The sequence below is a fragment of the Leopardus geoffroyi genome, chromosome B2 (assembly GCF_018350155.1).
Source record: "Leopardus geoffroyi isolate Oge1 chromosome B2, O.geoffroyi_Oge1_pat1.0, whole genome shotgun sequence".
Lineage (NCBI taxonomy): Eukaryota > Metazoa > Chordata > Mammalia > Carnivora > Felidae > Leopardus > Leopardus geoffroyi.
This window is the reverse complement of record NC_059332.1, coordinates 135,255,532-135,276,828: the sequence shown is the minus strand read 5'-3', so window position 1 is coordinate 135,276,828 and position 21,297 is coordinate 135,255,532. Positions and strand designations below refer to the sequence as shown.

The 21,297-nt window shown below is 42.2% G+C and overlaps 1 protein-coding gene across 3 annotated transcripts in view; it reads left to right on the top strand.

The window, feature by feature from the left end:
* Positions 1-21,297, top strand: part of LRP11 (LDL receptor related protein 11) — a 52,387-nt gene that overhangs the window by 7,697 nt on the left and 23,393 nt on the right. For 2 of the 3 annotated variants that reach the window (XM_045500001.1, XM_045500002.1), the window contains exons 2-3: positions 71-228; positions 17,152-17,293. In XM_045500001.1, the coding sequence (XP_045355957.1) occupies positions 71-228; positions 17,152-17,293 (300 nt within the window). Of the gene's footprint in view, positions 1-70; positions 229-17,151; positions 17,359-21,297 lie in introns of all 3 variants that reach the window. The other variant, XM_045500000.1, reaches the window with a different exon arrangement.

Genomic DNA, 21,297 nt, shown 5'->3' with positions numbered 1-21,297 from the left:
TACTGCTTTAAAAAAATTGTAAAAAAAAATAGGCAGTCATCTCCTGTGAATTATTTATTGTCTTTCACAGAAAAGGATGAGCCTCCACTCAGCAAGGCTGGACAGGATGTGGTTTTGCACCTGCCTACAGATGGAGTGGTTTTGGACGGCCGTGAGAGCACAGACGACCATGCCATAGTCCAGTATGAGTGGACAATGTTGCTGGGTGACCCATCAGTGGACATGAAGGTAATTCATGATGTCATTGTAATGACACCAAATATTTCCATGAGGTGATCTGTCATAATGTTCTTCCACTCCCGTTTCCAAATTATGAGTAAGCTAGCAGAAGAGCTATAAAATGGAGAAAGCATAAAAGTGGTTGTTGAGGGGCACCTGGGTGGGTAACTCAGTCGGTTGAGCGTCTGACTTCGGCTGAGGTCACGATCTCACAGTTTGTGGGTTCGAGCCTCACGTCGGGCTCTGTGCTGACAGCTCAGAGCCTGGAGCCTGTTTTGGATTGAGTGTCTCCCTCTCTCTCTGCTCCTCCCAGGCTTGTGCTCTGTCTCTCTCAAAAATAAATAAAAACGTTTTTAAAAATTTTTTTTAAAAAGTGATTGTTGAAAAAGTTGGTTTATTAATATGAACTTACCTTCTACTGAGTAAACAGTGATCCTGATAATTTGTTTTGAAACTTATTCTCATTCTTTTTCTTCTTTTCTTCTCTTTCTTTCTTTCTTTCTTTCTTTCTTTCTTTCTTTCTTTCTTCCTTTTTGAGAGTGAGAGGTTGGGCATGAGCAGAGGAGAGGGGCAGAGAGAGAGAGAGAGAGAGAGAGAGAGAGAGAGAGAGAGAATCTTAAGCAGGCCCCATGCTTAGTGTGGAGCCTGACACAGTGCTCGATCCCATGACCCTGGGATTATGACCTGAGCTGAAATCAAGAGTCAGATGCTCAACTGAATGAGCCACCCCAGCTCCCCGAAGCTTTCTCTTTTTTTGCTAATTTTTGGCAAAACATTTGAAGGGAAAAGACTCATGCTTTGTTTTAATGACTCAGGTTCCTTTTTCCTTTTTTTATTTTTTATTTCTTTACATTTTCAACATTTTTTTTTTTACATTTTTTATTTCTTCTTTCCTTAGTTCAAGGTTCAGGCAGAAAATTTGAAAAATATAAAACAATATAAAGAGGAAAATAACAATAGAATACATGAATTCTTCACGTGATCCAGAAAGCAGCTATCTCACCTAGCAACGAGGCCTGCTTGAGATAACTGAGTTTGTAAGTGAGGTGAAGAGTGACCTCAGACATTCGGGTTTGGGCACACGCAGCACTGGTTTTCCCCCAGACTTATTGGGCTGAGCAGGAATTGCTACAGATGGGAGTGAGTCACTGGCTCAGTGACGGTCTAAACACAAGAGTCTTTCTGTTGTGTTTTGTTTTGTTTTGTTTTGCCTTGTTTGAGCTGTAGATAACATTAGTCTCAGAAGAACAACATAATGACTGGGTATTGTGAAATGATCACAACAATAATTCTAGTTAACATCGCATGGTAACACATTTGTTTTTTGTGATCAGGTCACGATCTCACAGTTCGTGGGTTTGAGCCCCATATCAGGCTCTGTGCTAACAGCTCAGAGCCTGGAGCCTGTTTTGGATTCTGTGTCTCTCTCTATGCCCCTCCCCACTCGTGTTCTGTCTCTGTGTCTCTCAAAAATAAGTAAACATTAAAAAAAAATTTACTCTCAGCGACTTTCCTTTTTTTAAAAGAATTTTTTTAAGTTTATTTATTTATTTTGATAGAGTCAGAGACAGAGTGAGTGGCAGAAGGGTAGAAAGAGAGGGAGGGAGAGAATCCCAAGCAGGCTCTGCACTGTAGCACAGAGCCTGAGGTGAGGCTTCAACTCATGAAACTGTGAGATCATAACTCGAGTCGAAATCAAGAGTTGGATGCTTAACTGACTGAGCCACCCAGACGCCCCTACTCTCAGCGACTTTCAAATATACAGTACTGTATTATTAACTATAGCCACCATGTTGTAATTACCTCCCATGACTTATTCATTTTATCACTTTACTCATTTTGCCCAACCTTCACACCTTGCCTCTTGCAACTACCCATCTATTCTCTGTATATATAAACTCAGTTTTTTCTTTTAATTTTTCTTTAAGTGTATTCATTTATTTTGAGCAGGAGAGAGCAAGAGCACAAGTAGGGGAGGGGCAGAGAGAATGAGAAACAGAATCCCAGGCAGGTTCTGTGCTGTCAGTGCCCAGCCCCATGCGGGGCTCGAACTCAGGAACTGCAAGATCATGACCTGAGCCAAGATGAAGAGTAGGATGTTTAACTGACTGCGCCACCAAGGTGCCCCAAGCTCATTTTTTTCATGTTTATTTTATTTATTTATATATACATTTTTTTTTTTGAGAGAGAGAGAATGCGATGGAGAGGCAGAGAGAGAGGGAGACAGAGGATCTGAAGCAGGTTCAGCTCTGACAGCAGTGAGCTGGGTGTGGGGCTCGAACTCACTAACCACAAGATCGTGCATGACCTGATCCAAATTTGGATGCTGAACCGACTAAGCTACCCAGGTGTCCTGGAGTTCAGTTTTTGGTTTAGATTCTACGTATAAGTGAGGTCATAAGGTATTTGTCTTTCTCTGACTTATTTCACTCAGAATAATAACTTCCTGGTCTATCCATGTTGTCACAAATGGCAAAATTCTTTTTTATGGCAGAATATTTGTATACCACTGTTTTTTCATCCATTCATCCGTCAATGGACGTTTAAGTTATTTCTTTATCTTGGCTATTGTAAATAATGCTGCAGTGAACATGGGGACGCATATGTCTTTTCAAGTTAGTGTTCTTGCTTCCTTCAAATTAATACCCAGAAATGGAATTGCTGGGTCCATAAAAGGCATCCTGAGTTGTGAGACTAGTCACTTTTTATTAACTCTTTCAAGACCCTTCCTAGATAGCAATATTTCCTGGCTTAGTCAAATAAACTTTGTCCAAACCACTTTAGTTAGAGGAGGCACAAAAAATCAATACTGGTTTGCTAGAGCTGCCGTAACAAAATACCACAGCCTGGGTGGCTTAACCAACAGAAATTTTGCCCAGTCCTGGAGGCTAGAAGTCCGAGATCAAAGTGTCAGCAGGGCTGGCTTCTTCGAAGGCCTCTCTCCTTGACCTGCAGTTAGCTCTCAACTGCTTCCTCTGTCTTCCAGGGTCTTCCCTCTGTGGGGAAGCGCTGATTTTATTCTGTTGGAACAAAACCAAAAACGATAATCAGCTAGTCCTTCAAGACTGATTTAAGTCCATTATTTAGTCAACAATTATATAGTCTTAGACTTGCCCGGACCCTTGGTCAGCATCTTACCCAGCTTCCCACCCATAGAGGAGCCCCCTCCATCACATCCCTTCCAGTGGTCATCCACTCTCTGCCTGATTTTTCCCGAGGTGAAAGCTTACTAGTTCACATCATGTCCTGTGACATCTTCCATCAGCTCTAGTTATTAGGGAAGTGGGATGTGCCTCCTCTTACATCTGTGCCCTGGTGCTGGATCTTCTCTTTGGAAAAGCACTGAACGCATCTTCTTTTTATTCTGTGTATCAGCCACTTACAATTTTGAAACAAATGAACGTCGACCACTTGGAATGCTCTTCTCAGAATTCAACACTCTCAGTCTTTCAGATTGTTCCTCATAAGTTGATTTTTCAGATTTCACATTTACCATTCAGCATCTTCTGGATTTTCTCAAGACTGTTCCATGCCCTTCTTAAAATCTGACACCTCTATGAATTCCATATGTAAACTGTGGTTCTTCCTGACACAGACTATCACCTCCTGTGATTCAGGCATTGTCTCTACTCGTATTGATGAAGCTTAATTTATATAAGCTATTTTAGTGGCTGCTTCACACAATAGATTCATGTTGAGTTTTCCATTAGCAGGATTACCTAAAACCTGCTTCATCTTTCCGCATGAACTGCTGTCCTGATAGCCTCCCCATCCCGTGTTTGTGTAATTGATTTACTGAACCTGAGTACAGGACCTTATGTTTATCCTTTTACATCCGAGTCTTTTGGTTTTCATCTACAACAGAAATAATTTTGAACTTTAAGTGTCATCCAGCATATTTATTATCCTCCAATGCATTGTGTCAGCTGCAAAATTAATATCTTTATTGCTTTGATCAGAAAAGGTACATGGACAAGTCATTGATTATACCACTAGAGAGCTCCCTCGAGATGGACACTGACTGTTAATTGGCACTTCTGGGACATATCTGTTCCAGCAGCTATAAATCTTCCCCCGTTATCATCTAGCTTTGTGTATTTGCTATTAAAAGCTTTATTCTGTAAGCAATGAATTGCATAGATGAGTGCTGAATAAAAATACTGCTGATGATTCAGTATTAATTTACTGAAGATATTTATGAAGAAGTAACAAAATTAGGCACTCCTTATGGGCTTTTAGGGCTGACTGCTCTGCCATCAAGAGGAAAATGTGGACCAATTCCCCAGCCAAGTGTATAATGTATTGGCAGATGGATCTAAAGTTATAAAACCATAACCCAAGTGACAAAGTTTACAAGAAAAAAGCTATTTGCTACCAAACTGACTATCTTATTTTTTTTTTTTTCAACGTTTATTTATTTTTGGGACAGGGAGAGACAGAGCATGAACGGGGGAGGGGCAGAGAGAGAGGGAGACACAGAATCGGAAACAGGCTCCAGGCTCTGAGCCATCAGCCCAGAGCCCGACGCGGGGCTCGAACTCACAGACCGCGAGATCGTGACCTGGCTGAAGTCGGACGCTCAAACGACTGCGCCACCCAGGCGCCCCAAAACTGACTATCTTATAATGGTGTACATTGATGAATGCTCTCAAAAGTAAATTCTTACCCTACTATGACTTCATCATAATAAAGGCGCCATTAATTGAGCCCCCCACTCAGTGCCAGGCAGTGTAGACCTATCTGTAATCCTCAGAATAACCTCACAAGAAGGCACATCCCCACCTTGTGGGTTAAAATTGTAATAAAATATGGTGAAAGACTGAAATGGCAAGAGATGACTTAGCGCCTTTCAATGGAGTGATGGGGGCTGCGGAGCAGATCCTTCAGGGTCGCCATTGGTACATTGTAGAAAACAGAGGGTGGGGCTCTCAGGTCATGACCTCACGGTTTGTGAGATCGACCCCCGCTGACAGTGCAGACCCTCCCTGGGATTCTCTCTGTCTCTCTCTCTCTCTCTCCCTCCCTCCCTCCCAACCTCTCAAACATTAAAGAAAGAAAAGAGGTGGGAATGCAAATGATTCTTGTCCATTGAAATGCAAATAAATTTTTCATATAGAGATAAAATTGATTTCTGCCCTGTGGAAAAGTGGATTTCAAGCATGACATTTTAACACCCGAAGGTATTAATCTGTTAATACATTCATTTTGGTGACTAATAGATACTAACAGCAAACTTGTTTCAGCTTTGCATCTCCTGGCAACTTCACTTAAGCATTCATGACTCCTTGTATCTTCCTATTCTTCAGATTCGCCTTTGAATCTGTGGGATGCTTTATTGGTTTTCTCTTTAATTAGAGAGAGCTAAATAAAATCTTTGATGCAGGTTCATATTAGATTTGTGTGAGATCTTAACACATATTCATACCCGAGAATAAGATACACAGGTATTTTCAAGCCATTGTGGAATTATACTTTGCTTACAATGCACCCAAGTGAGAGGTTTTTAAAAGTCTCTGATTTCAGAGTGATTCATTTCCTTCCAACATTAAATATGTACATAAGAACAACAACAATGAAGATTTGTGTGAGAGTCATAGTTTAAACATTTTGAGAATTTTCCTCTAACAGTAATTAACATCCTTCAGGGGCCATCCCACGGATCCCTTTCACTTGGGCAGCCTGATTTTACACCCCACAATTTCTTTTCTTAAGTTTATTTTATCTATTAGTCTCTACACAGGTGTGGGGCCCAAACTCACGACCCCGAGATCAAGAGTCAGTGCTCTTCCGACTGAGCCAGCCAGGCACCCCTATACCCCAAAACTTCTGACAGAAAAATTGGGACTCTCAAGTCAAATTCTTTTTTCTGAGAATGGGATCCAGCTGACTGGAATGTTAATGCAACCCTCCTTCAAGCTGCCAAATGGGGCTCACTTGGAAGGTTGTTGAGAATGGGGGCAGAGCAATTATAGGCTAGCATAGTAAAACAATTAAGCTAAAACCCAATGTGGGATACACTTGTTCTTATGCCCTTGACCATTCTCACCCCTCTGGGGCCCTCACTGGCCAGGCTTTCCACTGGGTGCCTCTTCTGGACTCCTTCTCTCTCCTTCCGTCTTCCCTGTTCTCCATCTGCACAGGCTCCAGGCTCCTTAACTCCTTTTGAGTAAAGGCCTGGGGGGGGGCGGGGGGCGGCAGGGTAGAAGTGTCAGCCCTCCCTTTGTCTTGAAATACCTTAAGACTAGGTTGTAGGACTATCTTTTCACGTCCAAAAGACTCATTCAGGTATTCACAAAACAACAAAAACCAACCAGGTCCTTATTGTAAGAGAGGAATTATTTCTGCCAACTTAATAATAAAAAACTTAGTCTAAGTATTTTTAGTACTTAGCGTGTGTATTCAGTGCTATACTAAGCAGTTTACTTTGACTAAACATATGGGAAAGCTTATGTTCCTGGCTTGGTTTCTTCATTTATGAAAAAAGAATAGGAAAGATGATTGGTCAGAACGAAGAGTCTACCCGCTGGACTTTAAAGTTACATCTTTTGGGGCGCCTGGGTGGCTCAGTCGGTTAAGTGTCCGACTTCGCTCAGGTCATGATCTCGCGGTCCGTGGGTTCGAGCCCCGCGTCGGGCTTTGTGCTGACAGCTCAGAGCCTGGAGCCTGTTTCGGATTCTGTGTCTTCCTCTCTCTCTGACCCTTCACCGTTCATGCTGTCTCTCTGTCTCAAAAATAAATAAACGTTAAAAAATAAATAAATAAATAAAATAAAATAAAGTTACATGTTTTCTGCCCTTGAACAGGATATTCTATATCTGCTTAACTGAATATTAATCTATAATACAAAGTGCAAATACAAAAGGATGCATTTTCTTAAATGCAAAAGGACACATTTTTTTAGGGAGCCCATTAGATGACACTAAGTTCACGATTATTCAATGTAATACATTTTTTTTTCAACATAAGACATTTAAATCTGAAGTCAAAAGTAAAATATGACATTTAGGAACAGGATACAGAGTACAAGGATGTTCAAATGATTTTAGAATAACTAAATGATCTTAGAATATCACATGTAACGGAAGTTTACCAAAGAATGGATGTGGTTTGGGGACTTCTGGGTGGCTCAGTCAGTTGAGCATCCAACTCTTGATTTCTGCTCAAGTCATGATCTCACAGTTTGTGGGATTGAGCCCCATGTCAGGCTCTGTGCTGACAGCACAGTGCCTGCTTGGGGTCCTCTCTCTCCCTCTCTTTGTGTCCCTCCCCTGCTTGCACACATACTCTCTCAAAATAAATGAATAAACTTAAAAAAAAAAAAAAAAGAATGGATATCGCTTACATCAATAACTTCATTATGAAATTAAAACCATTTGCACACTGGCTTGCCTGCTGCACATAATTAATTTTTGAAAATAGATTATCATCTAAATTGGGACCTATTGAGGGGAGGGGGAAAGGAGGTGGTATTCCCAAATCTTTATTTTTATTTATTTTTTTATTTTTTTATTTTTGAGAGAGCAGAAGTGGGGGAGGAGTAAAGAGAGGGGAACAGAGGATCTGAAGCGGGCTCTGTGCTGACAGCAGCAGGCCTGACATGGGGCTTGAACTCACGAACCATGATATCATGACCTGAGCTGAAGTCGGATGCTCAAGGGAGGTGGTATTCCTAATTACACCAGAACCACAGAGGAAAATTGGAACATGGGTCCTTCTTGATAAAATCCAAGTTTCTTGAGACGGGATGGTCTATATGGGATCTCCCAATTAGACTCATTTTTAAACCACCCCCAACAGATAAAAATGGTATTTTATAACTCAACCTTAGAGTAAAGGTTTCCAAGAAAATGAATATAAATAGAAACAAGACTTGACTTTTTGGTCATAGGGCAAGAGAGCACAAAATAATTGTTGAATTTCAAATTGCATTCTGTCTCCTTGTATAGGAGCTGTTTTGTCACTTACTCCTCCTCAGTCAGATTTCCTGAGATATGATTTGGGTCAGTACTGAAAATGCTCACAAAAGGAATGAATCATTATGTGTTAAGGAGATGACTTAAAAGCCTATTGAAAGATTTTATAAAAATTTAGCAAGGATTTTCAAGACAGCCTGCAGTTGTCAAACCAATACCCAAGTTTCCAGAGGACCTACTGTGGTCTTAAAGATTAAACACTAACTGTGTCCATCGTCTTCTGTTTTCTACACATCTTCCTTGATGTGTAGAAAGAAATACATAAAATCTGTAATATCACAACAGAATTTATAACACTGAGGAGGGATTTCTTTAGAAGTATTTTCAGTGAGGGAAGGAACAATGAGCTGAAGAGGGATTTTACTGCCCACAGATGCTTCCAGAAGGCCCTGTCTCCCTTCTCATTCCTTGCTCCCTCCCTCCTTCCTTTATTCCTTGATATTTTTTCCCTTTCTCTCTTAAAGCTTAGAACTGTGACAATACTTACTAGGATTCTAATAATACTTGCTAATTAATTGCTTCTCTCTCTCTCTTAAGTAATTGACTGCTCAGCTAATCTTTCCAAAAGTGCTCTTACAGCCCCCAGATCTGTATCATCCTTCTTAGCGTGACCAGCAGAACATTGCTCAGCACTCTGGTCTCATACAGATACTGCAAAGAGCTGTTATGTGTCGTCTGACAATTTCTTTTCCCCCCATCAAAGGAGATCCTAGGCACACATAACTATTATTATTTCTTGGCTATTGGAGAATTTCTAGTCTTCATAAAAACAAAATGTAAATCACTTCAATAAAAGTTATTCCAGACATTCTAGGCCTCTGGTGGGAGTGGGCAGAGTGATGGAGAGGAAGCTGTTTCTACATTTAAAAAAGAAAAAGAGAAAAATGGTCATTGGGTACCTGAGAAAACTTCGTATCAACTTCATCTATTTCCTTCCTCCTTCAAGTGAGCCAATTTGTCATGAATGAAAGACATCAAACAAGCGAAACTTCTGACAGAGCATCTGCTTGACTAGGTTTTTGAATCCTAGCTCTACTACTTCTTGTGTGGGAGACCTTGGCGGATGATTTAAACCACTTGCAAGATGAAAAGAACAGGAGTCCTTTCAAGGCATTATTATTGTGGTCAAATAAGGTTGTGCAAGTAAGGCCCCGGGGCAGTGAGCAGCACATAGCAAACATTCAAGCATGATGATACTATTCAATGTATCGTGAGATTATTTTTCCTTCCATGGTATTCACACCGCTCCTGATAGTCTTGTCTTACACCCAGCAAGACTGTGTTGCTGCCTGGGTGCTGTTCTTTTAGAGATTCTCCCAAGGAAGCCCAAACCCCAAATACTTCATGTGCTCACCAGCGCACAAAAAGCCTTCAACAGGGAGCAAATACTCACTCCTCAAATGTCTGAAGAGGCAACGCTTCAGACTCTGATCTGAGGCCAGAAAGGACTTTGATAAAAGGAACAATTTTGGGGCGCCTGGGTGGCTTAGTCGGTTGAGCGTCCGACTTCGGCTCAGGTCACGATCTCATGGCTCGTGAGTTTGAGCTCTGCGTCGGGCTCTGTGCTGACAGCTTGGAGCCTGGAGCCTGCTTCATATTCTGGGTCTCCTTCTCTCTCTCTGCCCTCTCCTGCTCATGCTGTCTCTCTCTGTCTCTCAAAAATAAATAAAATAAACATTAAAAAAAATTTTTTTTTAATTTAAAACGAACAGTTTTGACACTGAGAAAGCCAGAGGGCTAGGCGTTTCCTGGGAGTGAGAACAAAAGCAGGAGAAGAGAAGCAAAACATACCACATTCCAAAGAACTGAAACAAGGCTGAACTGCCTCAAAATTTCACCAACATCCGTGCACCTCAGCCCTTCCCATTCACCCAAATCTTCGAATAAGGGACAGAAAGTAATGGCAGCGAACAGGGCATTTTCCAGACAGAAACGATTCCCCGTACAGATTTCCTAAGTAACACCTGCGGATAAATTGGTGCCTGTGAATGAATATTCCATTGTGGTTTTGAGGATTTCTTTGTAAGTGTCTTGCTTCAAAAATGAAGAATGAAGACAGGAGAAAAAAACCAGTGAATCCTAGAACTTACTGCTCTGATTAAGGGGGAAGACACTTCAGAGCATGCAAGATGGGGATAGTTTGTACCTGTTGTGTTTCAGCGTCAGCCATGAGCCTAAATGTAGCCTGCCCTGACTTAAGTAGGAATTCTTTTTACATTATAGCTCAAGGGCTTGAATATTTAATTGCAGTTTTTTTCTTTAAGAAAATTACTTATAATATTACTTATTATATTACTTATTATATAATTACTTGTAATTATCATTATAAGGAAATGAAAAATAATCTCCCTGGGGAAGAAAAAGTATGTAATTCAGGAAAAATAAATCTGGGTAAACTGAATTAAGAAAGATCTATTCCAGAAAGGGCAGAAGCTTTGAAGTTCTTTGCCTGTTCAGAAACAAACACACAACTTCCCAGACAATAATTGACATGCACAGTAGGATTCCAGAATCACAGGAGTTGACAGTCAATCTGTGTGCGTCTGGTCAACGGGGTTTAAACCTGATTTACTGTAATCTACTTTTTTTAGACCATGACAGCTGGCCAGTCTGCATATAAACTGTGCCTGGGTTCTTTCTAAGAAATGGTTCTTGGAATAAGGACCTTGGAAGGCCTGAATCTGCTGACCGAGATGTAGGATTCTGGAATGGCTGTGCATATGGAATTTATAACTAAATGGCCTGGATTCAAACCCAGTTTTGCCAATTCCCTAACCGGCTGAACCCGGGAAAATTATTCCATTCTTTAAGCTTCAGCTTCCTCAATTGTAAAGAGGATAATACAACCTGATAGAGTTTCAGTAAGGGATGAAAATAGGAAAACGCAAATAAAGCGCTTAGCATATTTCAGAGCATAAAATGAGCATTCCCGGAGGGGCACCTGGGTGGCTCAGTGGGTTGAGCTCTTGGTTTCAGCTCAGGTCATGACCTCACAGTTCATGGGATCAAGCCCCATGTCAGACTCTGTGCTGACAGCATGGAGCCTGCTTGGGATTTTCTCTCTTCCTCTCTCTCTGTCCTTCCCCTGCTCGAGTGTGTGCGCTCTCTCTCTCTCTCTCTCTCTCTCTCTCAAAATAAATAAATAAACATTTTAAACAATGAGCACTCCAGGAGAGGAAAACTATTACAGTTTTATCTAAATAGCTTGGGATGTAAATATTGGGCTATTTTGACCAATACATTAACTGAATTACAAACAGAATAGATTCACTCACTTGTATATAAACAGAAAGTTATAAGGGCCTTTCAAAGGCAAGAAGCAAGGGAGTAAGGCACTGTGAAAAACTTGTAGGGAATATTGCCCTCAAGTAACTTGACACTGGTTGAGATTAGATATGCACCTAAATAACAAAAATACCAAGTAGAAAGTGGCAAGACTAGGGTGCCCAGTTGGCTCAGTTGGTTGAATGTCCAACTTCAGCTTGGGTCATGATGATCTCGCAGTTCATGAGTTCAAGCCCCACATTGGGCTCGCTGCTGTGAGCTCAGAGCCCGCTTCAAATCCTCTGTCCCCTTTCTACCCCTTCCCCACTTGCCCTCTCTCACAAGTAAACATTTAAAAAAAAAGTGGCAAGGCTATAAAAGAATGTAGATAAAGTGCTACTGGGGTTCAAAGGAAGGAGAGATTATAATCTCATTGAGAGAAGTCAGAGAGGACTTTGCAGATGAGGGCCCTGTGGTATATGTCTCTATAACCTGAATATTTTGATAATAGGATAGGACTTACAAAAGTCCTATTGACTTGAAAAGATGCACATTGTATGGTGCAAAAATTTTGGACATGTCTGAGAGCATTCAAATTCAATGTGTATTCTCTGATATGGTAACTTAGGGCCATAAAATCACTATCCAGTTAAAATGAGAATCAGGTTTGGCTTTACCAGAGGGTAGATAGTTGGCCATTTGCCCAGTGGTCTGTACAATAACATACTTTTACTTTTCTTTCTAAAAAACAGTACAGAGGAGAGTGCCTGGGTGGCTTAGTCAGTAGAGCATGAATCTCTTGATCTAGGGGTTGTAAATTCAAGCCCCGTGTTGGGTGTAGAGATTACATTAGAGAAAAAAGGAAAGAAAAGAAAAGAGAAGAAGAGAAGAGAAGAAAAGCAAAGAAAAGAAAAGAAGGAAAGAAGGATTCAGAGAGATCTTGTCTACACTTTACCCACATCTTGCCACACCAAGATATCGTATTGATCTTCCCTAGACTCAAAAGAAGAGAAGGGCAGTAAGAGAAGAAACAACAGGGAAGCAGTACTAATCTTTTGTCTGTAGAAACTCTGCATTATGGCCAGATGTCAAGAAAATTGGCTCATGTGCTCAGGGAATGTTGTCCTACTCTTGGTGGGAACAATGAGAACTTTTGTCTTATTCTCTTTCTCCTCTGCCATATATATTTTTTATCCTGACACTTAGGAAATGTTTGTAAAATCCTTTCCAATGTCAAATAAACATGAGATATGGAAGGATCCCCTGGATGCTTGAAGGGAAACCATTCTAAATATTCTAAATACCTGATTTCAAGGAAAGACACCTTTTGTTAACTAAGTGAATAAAAAGGCCAAGGAGAGGATATTAACCTGAATAGATCTAAATTTAAGCTCACCCAGGACTTTGAAGGTTATTACCATGACCTGGATCTGGATCAGTGTTCCCTGCATCAGAGAGGAGGTGCCTAGGAAGGCAGAGAGAGGCATCCACAGCCCAGGTGGACAATTGCCCTCTTAGATAGTGGATGCCTGTCCTTCCCGCCCAGCATTGAAAAGAAACTTCCCGTGGTCCCTGGGTGGCTCAGTCGGGTAAGTGTCTGACTCTTGATTTCAGCTCAGGTCATGATCTCATGGATTGTGAGATTGAGCCCCACATTGGGCTCTGAGGTGAGTGTGCAGAACCTGCTTGGGATTCTCTCTCCTCTCATGTACCTGGGCAGCAAACCTCTCAGCTGCTGGCTTTCTGCAGTCTTAAGTCTGCAGGCAGACCAGCTGTGACAAAGCTTCTCCCCTCATAGCACCTTACTCCCTTACTCAAGGCTGCAAGGCTCAGTCAACACATTCCAGCATGGCCGTCAGCTGCCACCATGTACCCATGTGTTCTAAGTCCCAGAACTAGTGGTCTTATCTATTACACCACTGCGACCTAGGAAGGCCTGCCTGATGCTGAGCCAGAGTTGGAGAGAGTGAGAGTCTGTCACCAGCGGCAACCTTACGGCCTCTTGCCCCTTGCAGTCATTGGCGCCCCTTGGTTCAGCCTCACACTCCTCCGGCCATAGGGAGAGGTTATAACTCACCCTTCCCTTGCAATCATGTGGACAGAGGTGGAAGCAAAAGTTTCCAGAATAAAGGGATACCAGTCCCAGTCCCACTGGAGTGCAGGTCTCTTGACCCCTGCAGTGACTCAGGCTAGAGACAGGGTGGGCTCAGACCAGGATAGTGACAATGGACATGATGAGAAGCGCTTAAATTCGAGATGTGTTTCGATATCGAATGTGAAAGAAAAGGGGGATTTGGTATGACCCTGAGTCCCAAGCCACAGTTTTTGTCTCATTTTAAATCTCACTCGTCTGAATCTCTGATGTTCTCTCCTTGTTCTCAGACATCGAGAACCCTCTTGTTTCTGAGGATCGGTTGCCTGCTCCAGACTCTCACATTCTCTTGTCATCTTCAGTTTTCTCTCTGCACGCCCTGTAGGTAGTGTTGTAGTTCTCACATAAGTGGACCCCACTTAATAAGAATAAGTTTGATATTCTCTTGTTGTAGTTGGGCCTGAAGATCATGTAACAGTGTGGCAGTGAAAACTGCTTCCCATCTCCTTGAAATACACAACGAAGGACTGGCTTGCTTCTTTGCCAGCTCTCCAGCTTACAGCTTTTGCAAGGAGAGTGATGGGACCACTTATTGACGGTTTTACACCTGGACATCTCAGTTGTGTCTCTGTCTCAGTGAGTGAGAGTCACGTTATTGAGATTTCATTTTCCTGTCTGTAAAAACAGGGTTATTCAGCTTGAGATGAGAACCAACCAATGGAGACAGTTAGTTACATGTAAGCATTTACTACGTTATGCTCTTTCGATATTTAAAAAACTAAACTTGTATTTTATATTTCAAACTTATATGTAAGCCCCACATTAAGCTCTTTTTACATAGTTATCTCATTTGATGCTTACAAGGTAAGTGCCATTATTGTTTCCACTTTACAGATGAAGAAACTGAGGCTTAAATAGGTTAAGTGGCTTGTACAAGGTCACAGAGCTGGCACATGGTAGAGCTGGCATTCAGCTCTGTTGGATGCCAGACTCCATGCTCTTAACCACTTCACCCACGTTTCTTGCAGTGTCATCGGTGAATCATCTGGAGGTGCCTGTTGTGTGCAAATTCCCAGATCCCACTCTCAGACCCACTGACTCAGACTCTAAGGCTGGGCTGAGAAAGCTGTACTTAACAGGAGCTCTGGGTGATTGATTATTGATACAACTGTATCTCCTTGCATTGCCCCCTAAAGTGATTGTAAAGCATTCTGTTCATGTGCATATATAGTTCTGACAAAGCCTCCAAGCCAAAATTATGTGCAGGAATATAATTCTAGGATTTCATAAATACAAACAAGCAGATAATAGTTCTTTTTTTTATTTTTTAATTTTATTTTTTATTTTTTAAGATTTACATCCAAATTAGTTAGCATATAGTGCAACAATGATTCCAGGAGTAGATTCCTTAGTGCCCCTGACCCATTTAGCCCATCCCCCCTCCCACAACCCCTCCAGCAACCCTCAGTTTGTTCTCCATATTTGTGAGTCTCTTATGTTTTGTCCCCCTCCCTGTTTTTATATAATTTTTGTTTCCCTTCCCTTATGTTCCTCTGTTTTGTCTCTTAAAGTCCTCATATGAGTGAAGTCATATGATTTTTGTCTTTCTGTGACTAATTTCACTTAGCATAACACCATCCAGTTCCATCCACATAGTTGCAAATGGCAAGGTTTCATTCTTTTTGATTGCTGAGTAATACTCCAGTGTGTGTGTGTGTGTGTGTGTGTGTGTGTGTGTGTGTGTATGTGTGTATACACACATATATATACCACATCTTCTTTATCCGTTCATCTATCAATGGACATTTGGGCTCTTTCCATACTTTGGCTATTGTTGATGGTGCTGCTATAAACATGGGGTGCATGTGTCCCTTTGAAACAGCACACCTGTAATCCCATGGGTAAATGCCTAGTAGTGTAATTGCTGGGTCGTAGGGTAGTTCTATTTTTAGTTTTTTGAGGAACCTCCATACTGTTTTCCAGAGTGGCTACACCAGCTTGCATTCCCAGCTGCTGATAGTTCTAATAGGGCAACTCTCTGTACTCTTAAGTCTGGTAATGCATCAATGTAATAAGCCATGTAATGGTCAGAATTCATTTGTAGCGAATATCCAGACTAGTTCATTTAAGCAAAAAGGGATTTTTTCCTAGAAAATAGGACATTCAGCCATTATAGTATCTTTGAGAGAGCTGAAAAATATAGTAGTTGGATTGAGCATCCAAAAATGACTCCCAAAATGACAACGTAGTACTGACCTCAGAAACTATCACTCTTGCCATGATTGGGAGACTGCCTGAAAAATGGCAGAGGAGAATGCGGGGTCAAGATAGGACCCTGGGTTTAGGGAGTAAGCAGAAGTGAAGTCCATCATGGTGATCATCAAGGAATAGCCAGGGAATTCAGACACAGAAACAGAAGCCAGGGAAGTCGAGAGTTCCAGAAGCCAGGAGTGGCTAACTTTGTAAAATACAGTAAGACAGCCAGTGCAGGGGGAGTGGGAGGAGGCAAGGCTAACAAGTCTCATTGACCTTGACAACTTGGTGATCTTTGCTAGATCAGCTAATGAGTTTTTCCAGCAGTTTCAGGGGAATGGTGAGGAAAGAAATCAGATGGGTGGGATAAAGAATAAATGGGAAATGAGCAAATGGAAGCAGCAAGTGCAGCATGAACAAGGCTTTGAAAGGTAAGTTGAAATGGGAAGGAGATAAGATTGTATGGCTGGGATGATCTTGGACTGTAGGGTTTTCTATTTGCTGTTGTTTTGTTTGTTTTTTTTTTTGTTTTTTTTTTTTTTTTGGGTAGAGAGAAACTTGAGCATAGTGATAGCAGAGGCATTTGAAAGAGAAATTACTTGATGGTCAGTGTTCCAAAGGTCATAGGGGCGCCTAGGTGGCTCAGTTGGTTGAGCGCCTGACTTTGGCTCGGGTCACGATCTTACGGTCCGCGGGTTCGGGCCCCGCGTCGGGCTCTGTGCTGTCAGCTTGGAGCCTGGAGCCTGCTTCGGATTCTATGTCTCTCTCTCTCTCTGCCCCTCCCCCACTCATGCTCTGTCTCTCTCTCTGTCAAAAATAAATAAACATTAAAAAATTAATGTTTAGGTCAAGGCCTAGATGGGGGAGATGGCCTGGAGTGCAGGAGGGACAGCTCATCTTATTATGGCTGGGGGAAAGGAGCTGACAGCAGATACAGATACAGGTGCGTTCCCAGCATAGGAATGAGTGGTAGAAACATAATCATGGCCATAATTATGTCTTAATTTTCTTCTCAAAGTAGATGAGGTCACCTGCTGATAAGGAAGGGACTAGATACTGGGTGTGGAGCTTGGAGAGTTACAGGTTTGGAACATCAACTGCTAAGGGCAAGTGAAAGACTATTGTTAGTCAAGGAGATTGTCAGCCCAGATAAAATTGAGAACTGTGAGTTCAGAGTAGGGCAATCTGCCCAAATGGTGCATGCTTTAGGATTTCCCTTCCTTGGCCGGGAGTGGACAGGTGGGACATGGGACTGTTCCAGGGGTAATGTTGATTTCCAGTTCAGGATGATACTGGACTCTGTGCCTCAGATCTCCTAACTACATGTGCTGTTTCCTGTTTGGGTGTCAGGTACCTCAGTCAGGAACCCTGAAGCTGTCCCACTTACGGGAAGGAACATATACCTTTCAGCTCACTGTGATGGACACTGCTGGGCAGAGAAGCTCTGACAACGTCTCAGTGACAGTGCTGCCCATGACCTTCTCCACAGGAGGTGAGAGGAAAGTCCTTCCTTTGCATTCACAACGGCCGACAGAAACCAGCTACTTACAGAAAGATGCTATTGGATTAGCATTTTATATTCTTAAATTTTTTTTAACGTTTATTCATTTTTTGATAGAGACAGAGTGTGAGTGGGGGAGGGGCAGAGAGAGAGGGAGACACAGAATCTGAAGCAGGTTCCAGGCTCTGAGCTGTCAGCACAGAGCCCGACGCGGGGCTCGAACTCACAAACTGTGAGATCATGACCTGAGCCGAAGTCAGACGCCTAACCGACTGAGCCACCCAGGGGCCCCCACAACTGTTTACTTCTTAATTTTAACCAGAAATTAAGGTTTTTAAGGGTTAAGAATTCTAATATAAAGCTTAATAATGTTAAATAGTTTAAAATACGTTTATTTAAAAAAAAAACCCTTTTTAAAATTTTTATTTCTGAGACAGAGAGACAGAGCATGAGTGGGGGAGGGGCAGAGAGAGACGGAGACACAGAATCCGAAGCAGGCTCCAGACTCTGAACTGACAGCACAGAGTCCGATGCAGGGCTCGAACTCACGGACCATGAGATCATGACCTGAGCCAAAGTCGGATGCCCAACCAACTGAGCCACCCAGATGCCCCAGCAGTTTATATTCTGACTTCATTCCATGGGCTCTTCCATTCCATTTTTGGTTGTTGTTGAATTAAGAGTCTTTTCTAAACATATGACAATTTAAAACAAATTAAAATTTATAAAGTGCATGTGTCAATTTAAAAGGACTATTTAGGGATGCCTGGGTGGCTCTGTCGGTTAAGTGTTCGACTTTGGCTGAGGTCATGATCTCACAGTTTGTGAGTTCGATCCCTACGTCGGGCTCTGTGTTGACAGCTCAGAGACTGGAGCCTGCTCTCTCTGCCCCTCTCAAAAATAAACATTAAAAAAAAAAAAAAAAACATAAAAGGACTATTTAGCTCTTTCTGCCCACTGGTCCTGTCCCCATGCTTTAATAAAAACACTATTGGGGCGCCTGGGTGGCTCAGTCGGTTAAGCATCTGACTTCGGCTCAGGTCATGATCTCACAGTCCGTGTGTTCGAGCCCCACGTCGGGCTCTGTGCTGACAGCTCAGAGCCTGGAGCCTGCTTCAGATTCTGTGTCTCCCCCTCTCTCTCTGCCCCTCCCCTGTTCATGCTCTGTCTGTCTCTGTCTCAAAAATAAATAAAAACATTAAAAAAAAATTTTAAAACACTATTGGGCAAAACAAAAAAAAAAAAAAAAGGGCTAAAATTTTTCACGGACACGTTAACACAAATACTAATAATATAGCTTTACATACATGTGATGGTTCTCACTTTCAGTTGCACAATGTAAACTCATTCTTCTCATTTATCTATGTTTCTTACCTTCCCAAACATCTGCATTTCTAAGATTAGCTTATCAAGTTAAAAAATATATATATACATATATGTATATGGAACTTGAGAGCACAAAAGACATAGAGGTATTGCAGGGGGAAACCCCCCACAGTTGACTCCAGGGAGAGGTACAGAGATGCTGTGTATTTGAGGGTCTTGTCGTTCAGTCCGCGGACTCTGTCAGTGTGTGTGGGACCGCAGGGTGCACAGGAGCTGTGCGAGGCACTGAGCATACAGAGGTGCTCACCTGCGCCCACCTGGTGAGCCTTCACAGTCACTAACCATGGCTCCAGAAAACCCATCCTTCGCATGTCTTTGCCATCCCTGATAACTCAGTCAGTGGGAGAATAAGGGTAAAAAGATCAGAGAATGACTGCATATGGCTGATCTTGTCTTCCATCCAACATAGGTCGGGATGCATATTGAAAATGAAGCAAGACTTGAGAATCCTAAGGACTTGGCACCCCTGATAATTTGCCTTCCACAGGGACACAGAGCACAATCGGTGTTTGGAATGTGACTGGCTGACTCCCCGTCCGGCCAAGGTTCCAGCCTCCTATGAGGAAGGAGGCTGCTGCCTGTGGCCTGGTGTGATACCAATTTCTTGCCCGCTGTTGCCCTCTGAAGCAGTGATAGCAAGTGAGAGGAGCCGTCTGGGTCAGAAGTCTGATCCCGCCCAGATTCCAGCAGGGCCGTTGATCTATGGCAGCTGCAAAGTAGAGCCAGACAGCTACTCAACACATTTTTGAGGAGTGCCTGTCTGGCTCAGCCAGAAAAACGTGTGACTCTTGATCTCTGGGTTCGAGCCCCATGTTGGGCATAGAGGTTACTAAAAAATAAACTTAAAAACATGTTTTTAGTACCTCGGTGTACTGGGCATGCACCAGGGCCATGGGAAACATGGCATCGGCCCCAGCCACTCCCTCCCTACGGAGGACCGCTGAACCCAGCGGGCTGTCCTGGAATCGAGTGCTCGCCTGGGCAGGAACCAAGTCAGGTGCCAATTATTGGAAGAAAGAGCTCATAGGAAGAAGGCATGGATATCCCGTTATCCCTATAGAAGTTTGAAAGGGATTTTGCTTTGTACAACCAAGGTGCCTGGGCAGGAGAGAGGGATAGAAGTGTGGGTACAAGCAGAGAGCTAACACTGCACAAGCCCAGTGTTTGCCTGGTTTCTTGACTTGGGCCAGTTTTCCAGGGCTCCAAAGATAAATTGCCAGTTGCACACTTCCGGCCTTTCTCTAAGATGACAAAATGTATCTAAAGTGGCAGAAAGTTATGTGCATCACTTTTGATTACTGAAAGGCCACTGGAGTATAGATCTTATATGTAACTTTTTATAGAAAATTAAGGGGCACCTGGGTGGCTCAGTTGGTTGGGCATCCGACTTCGGCTCAGGTCATGATTTCTCGGTCTGTGAGTTTGAGCCCCACATCGGGTTCTGTGCTCATAGCTCAGAGCCTAGAGCCTGCTTCAGATTCTGTCTCCCTCTCTCTCTCTGTCCTTCCCCCACTCACACTCTCTCTCTCAAAAGAAAGAAAGAAAGAAAGAGGAAGAAAGAAAGGAAGAAAGAAAGAAAGAAAGAAAGAAAGAAAGAAAGAAAGAGGAAGGAAGGAAGGAAGGGAGGAAGGAAGGAAGGAAGGAAGAAAGAAAGAAAGAAAAGAAAGAAAGAAAAAGGAAGAAAGAAAGAAAGGAAGAAAGAACAAATTTAAAAGAATGGCTGTGTTATTAACTGCTATCTGGAATCACTCTCTGGCTAGATGGGAATAACATACTATGAATTAAAGTAATAAAACATCACATAGAGACATTGAAAACCAGAAATGGGGACAGAGAGGTGGTTCTCTCCCTTCTATTATAAATATATGTTGGTCTTGCAGTTAATAACCCAGCTGTAATGGTAACCAGGGGTGGCACCATCTGGGGGACATAGGCAAGCATAGTACCCCTGCTGATGTGATAATTTGGGTGATCTTTGGATATAGAGGCTGCATGTTTTCAAGCTTTGAGAAAAATAATCTATTCAAATGGCAAGCCACCAAACACTTCCAATATGATCTAGATCAGTGGTCTCCAAAGAGGATCCCCCCCGCCCCACAGATAAAGGCATTTGTAGGATGGAAAAGAAGACACCTGAAATTATATTTTTAGTAATTTTTAATCTCCTCCTTGAATTTTTAGTATATTTTATATCATGTTTAATATGTTAGTATGTTGGTACATGCATATTATTTTTAGATGGAGATGTGTGTTTATTACACTATATGCATAGTATACAACACTATATGTATTGATCAGATATATGGTCAAAAAAGTTTAGAGACCACTGATCTAGTAATAAATGGATACGTTACAGATATCAATCTATCTCCAAAAGCTACCAAGTAGTAAGTAAAACCTTGACATATTTAGGATTTCCATGTCATGAACTGAAAAATGTGAGCAGTAACTGTATCCCGCTTGGTATTCAGGGTAACACAGTTTTCCTTCACTTTTCCTCCGAGTTCCTTTCCTGGAACCGAAGCAGATTCTCCTTTCCAGGACCAAATTTTCAGTCATGACTGAGGCCCTTTGCTTCCTCTTCTTTCTCAGGAGCTTCTCCCACCATT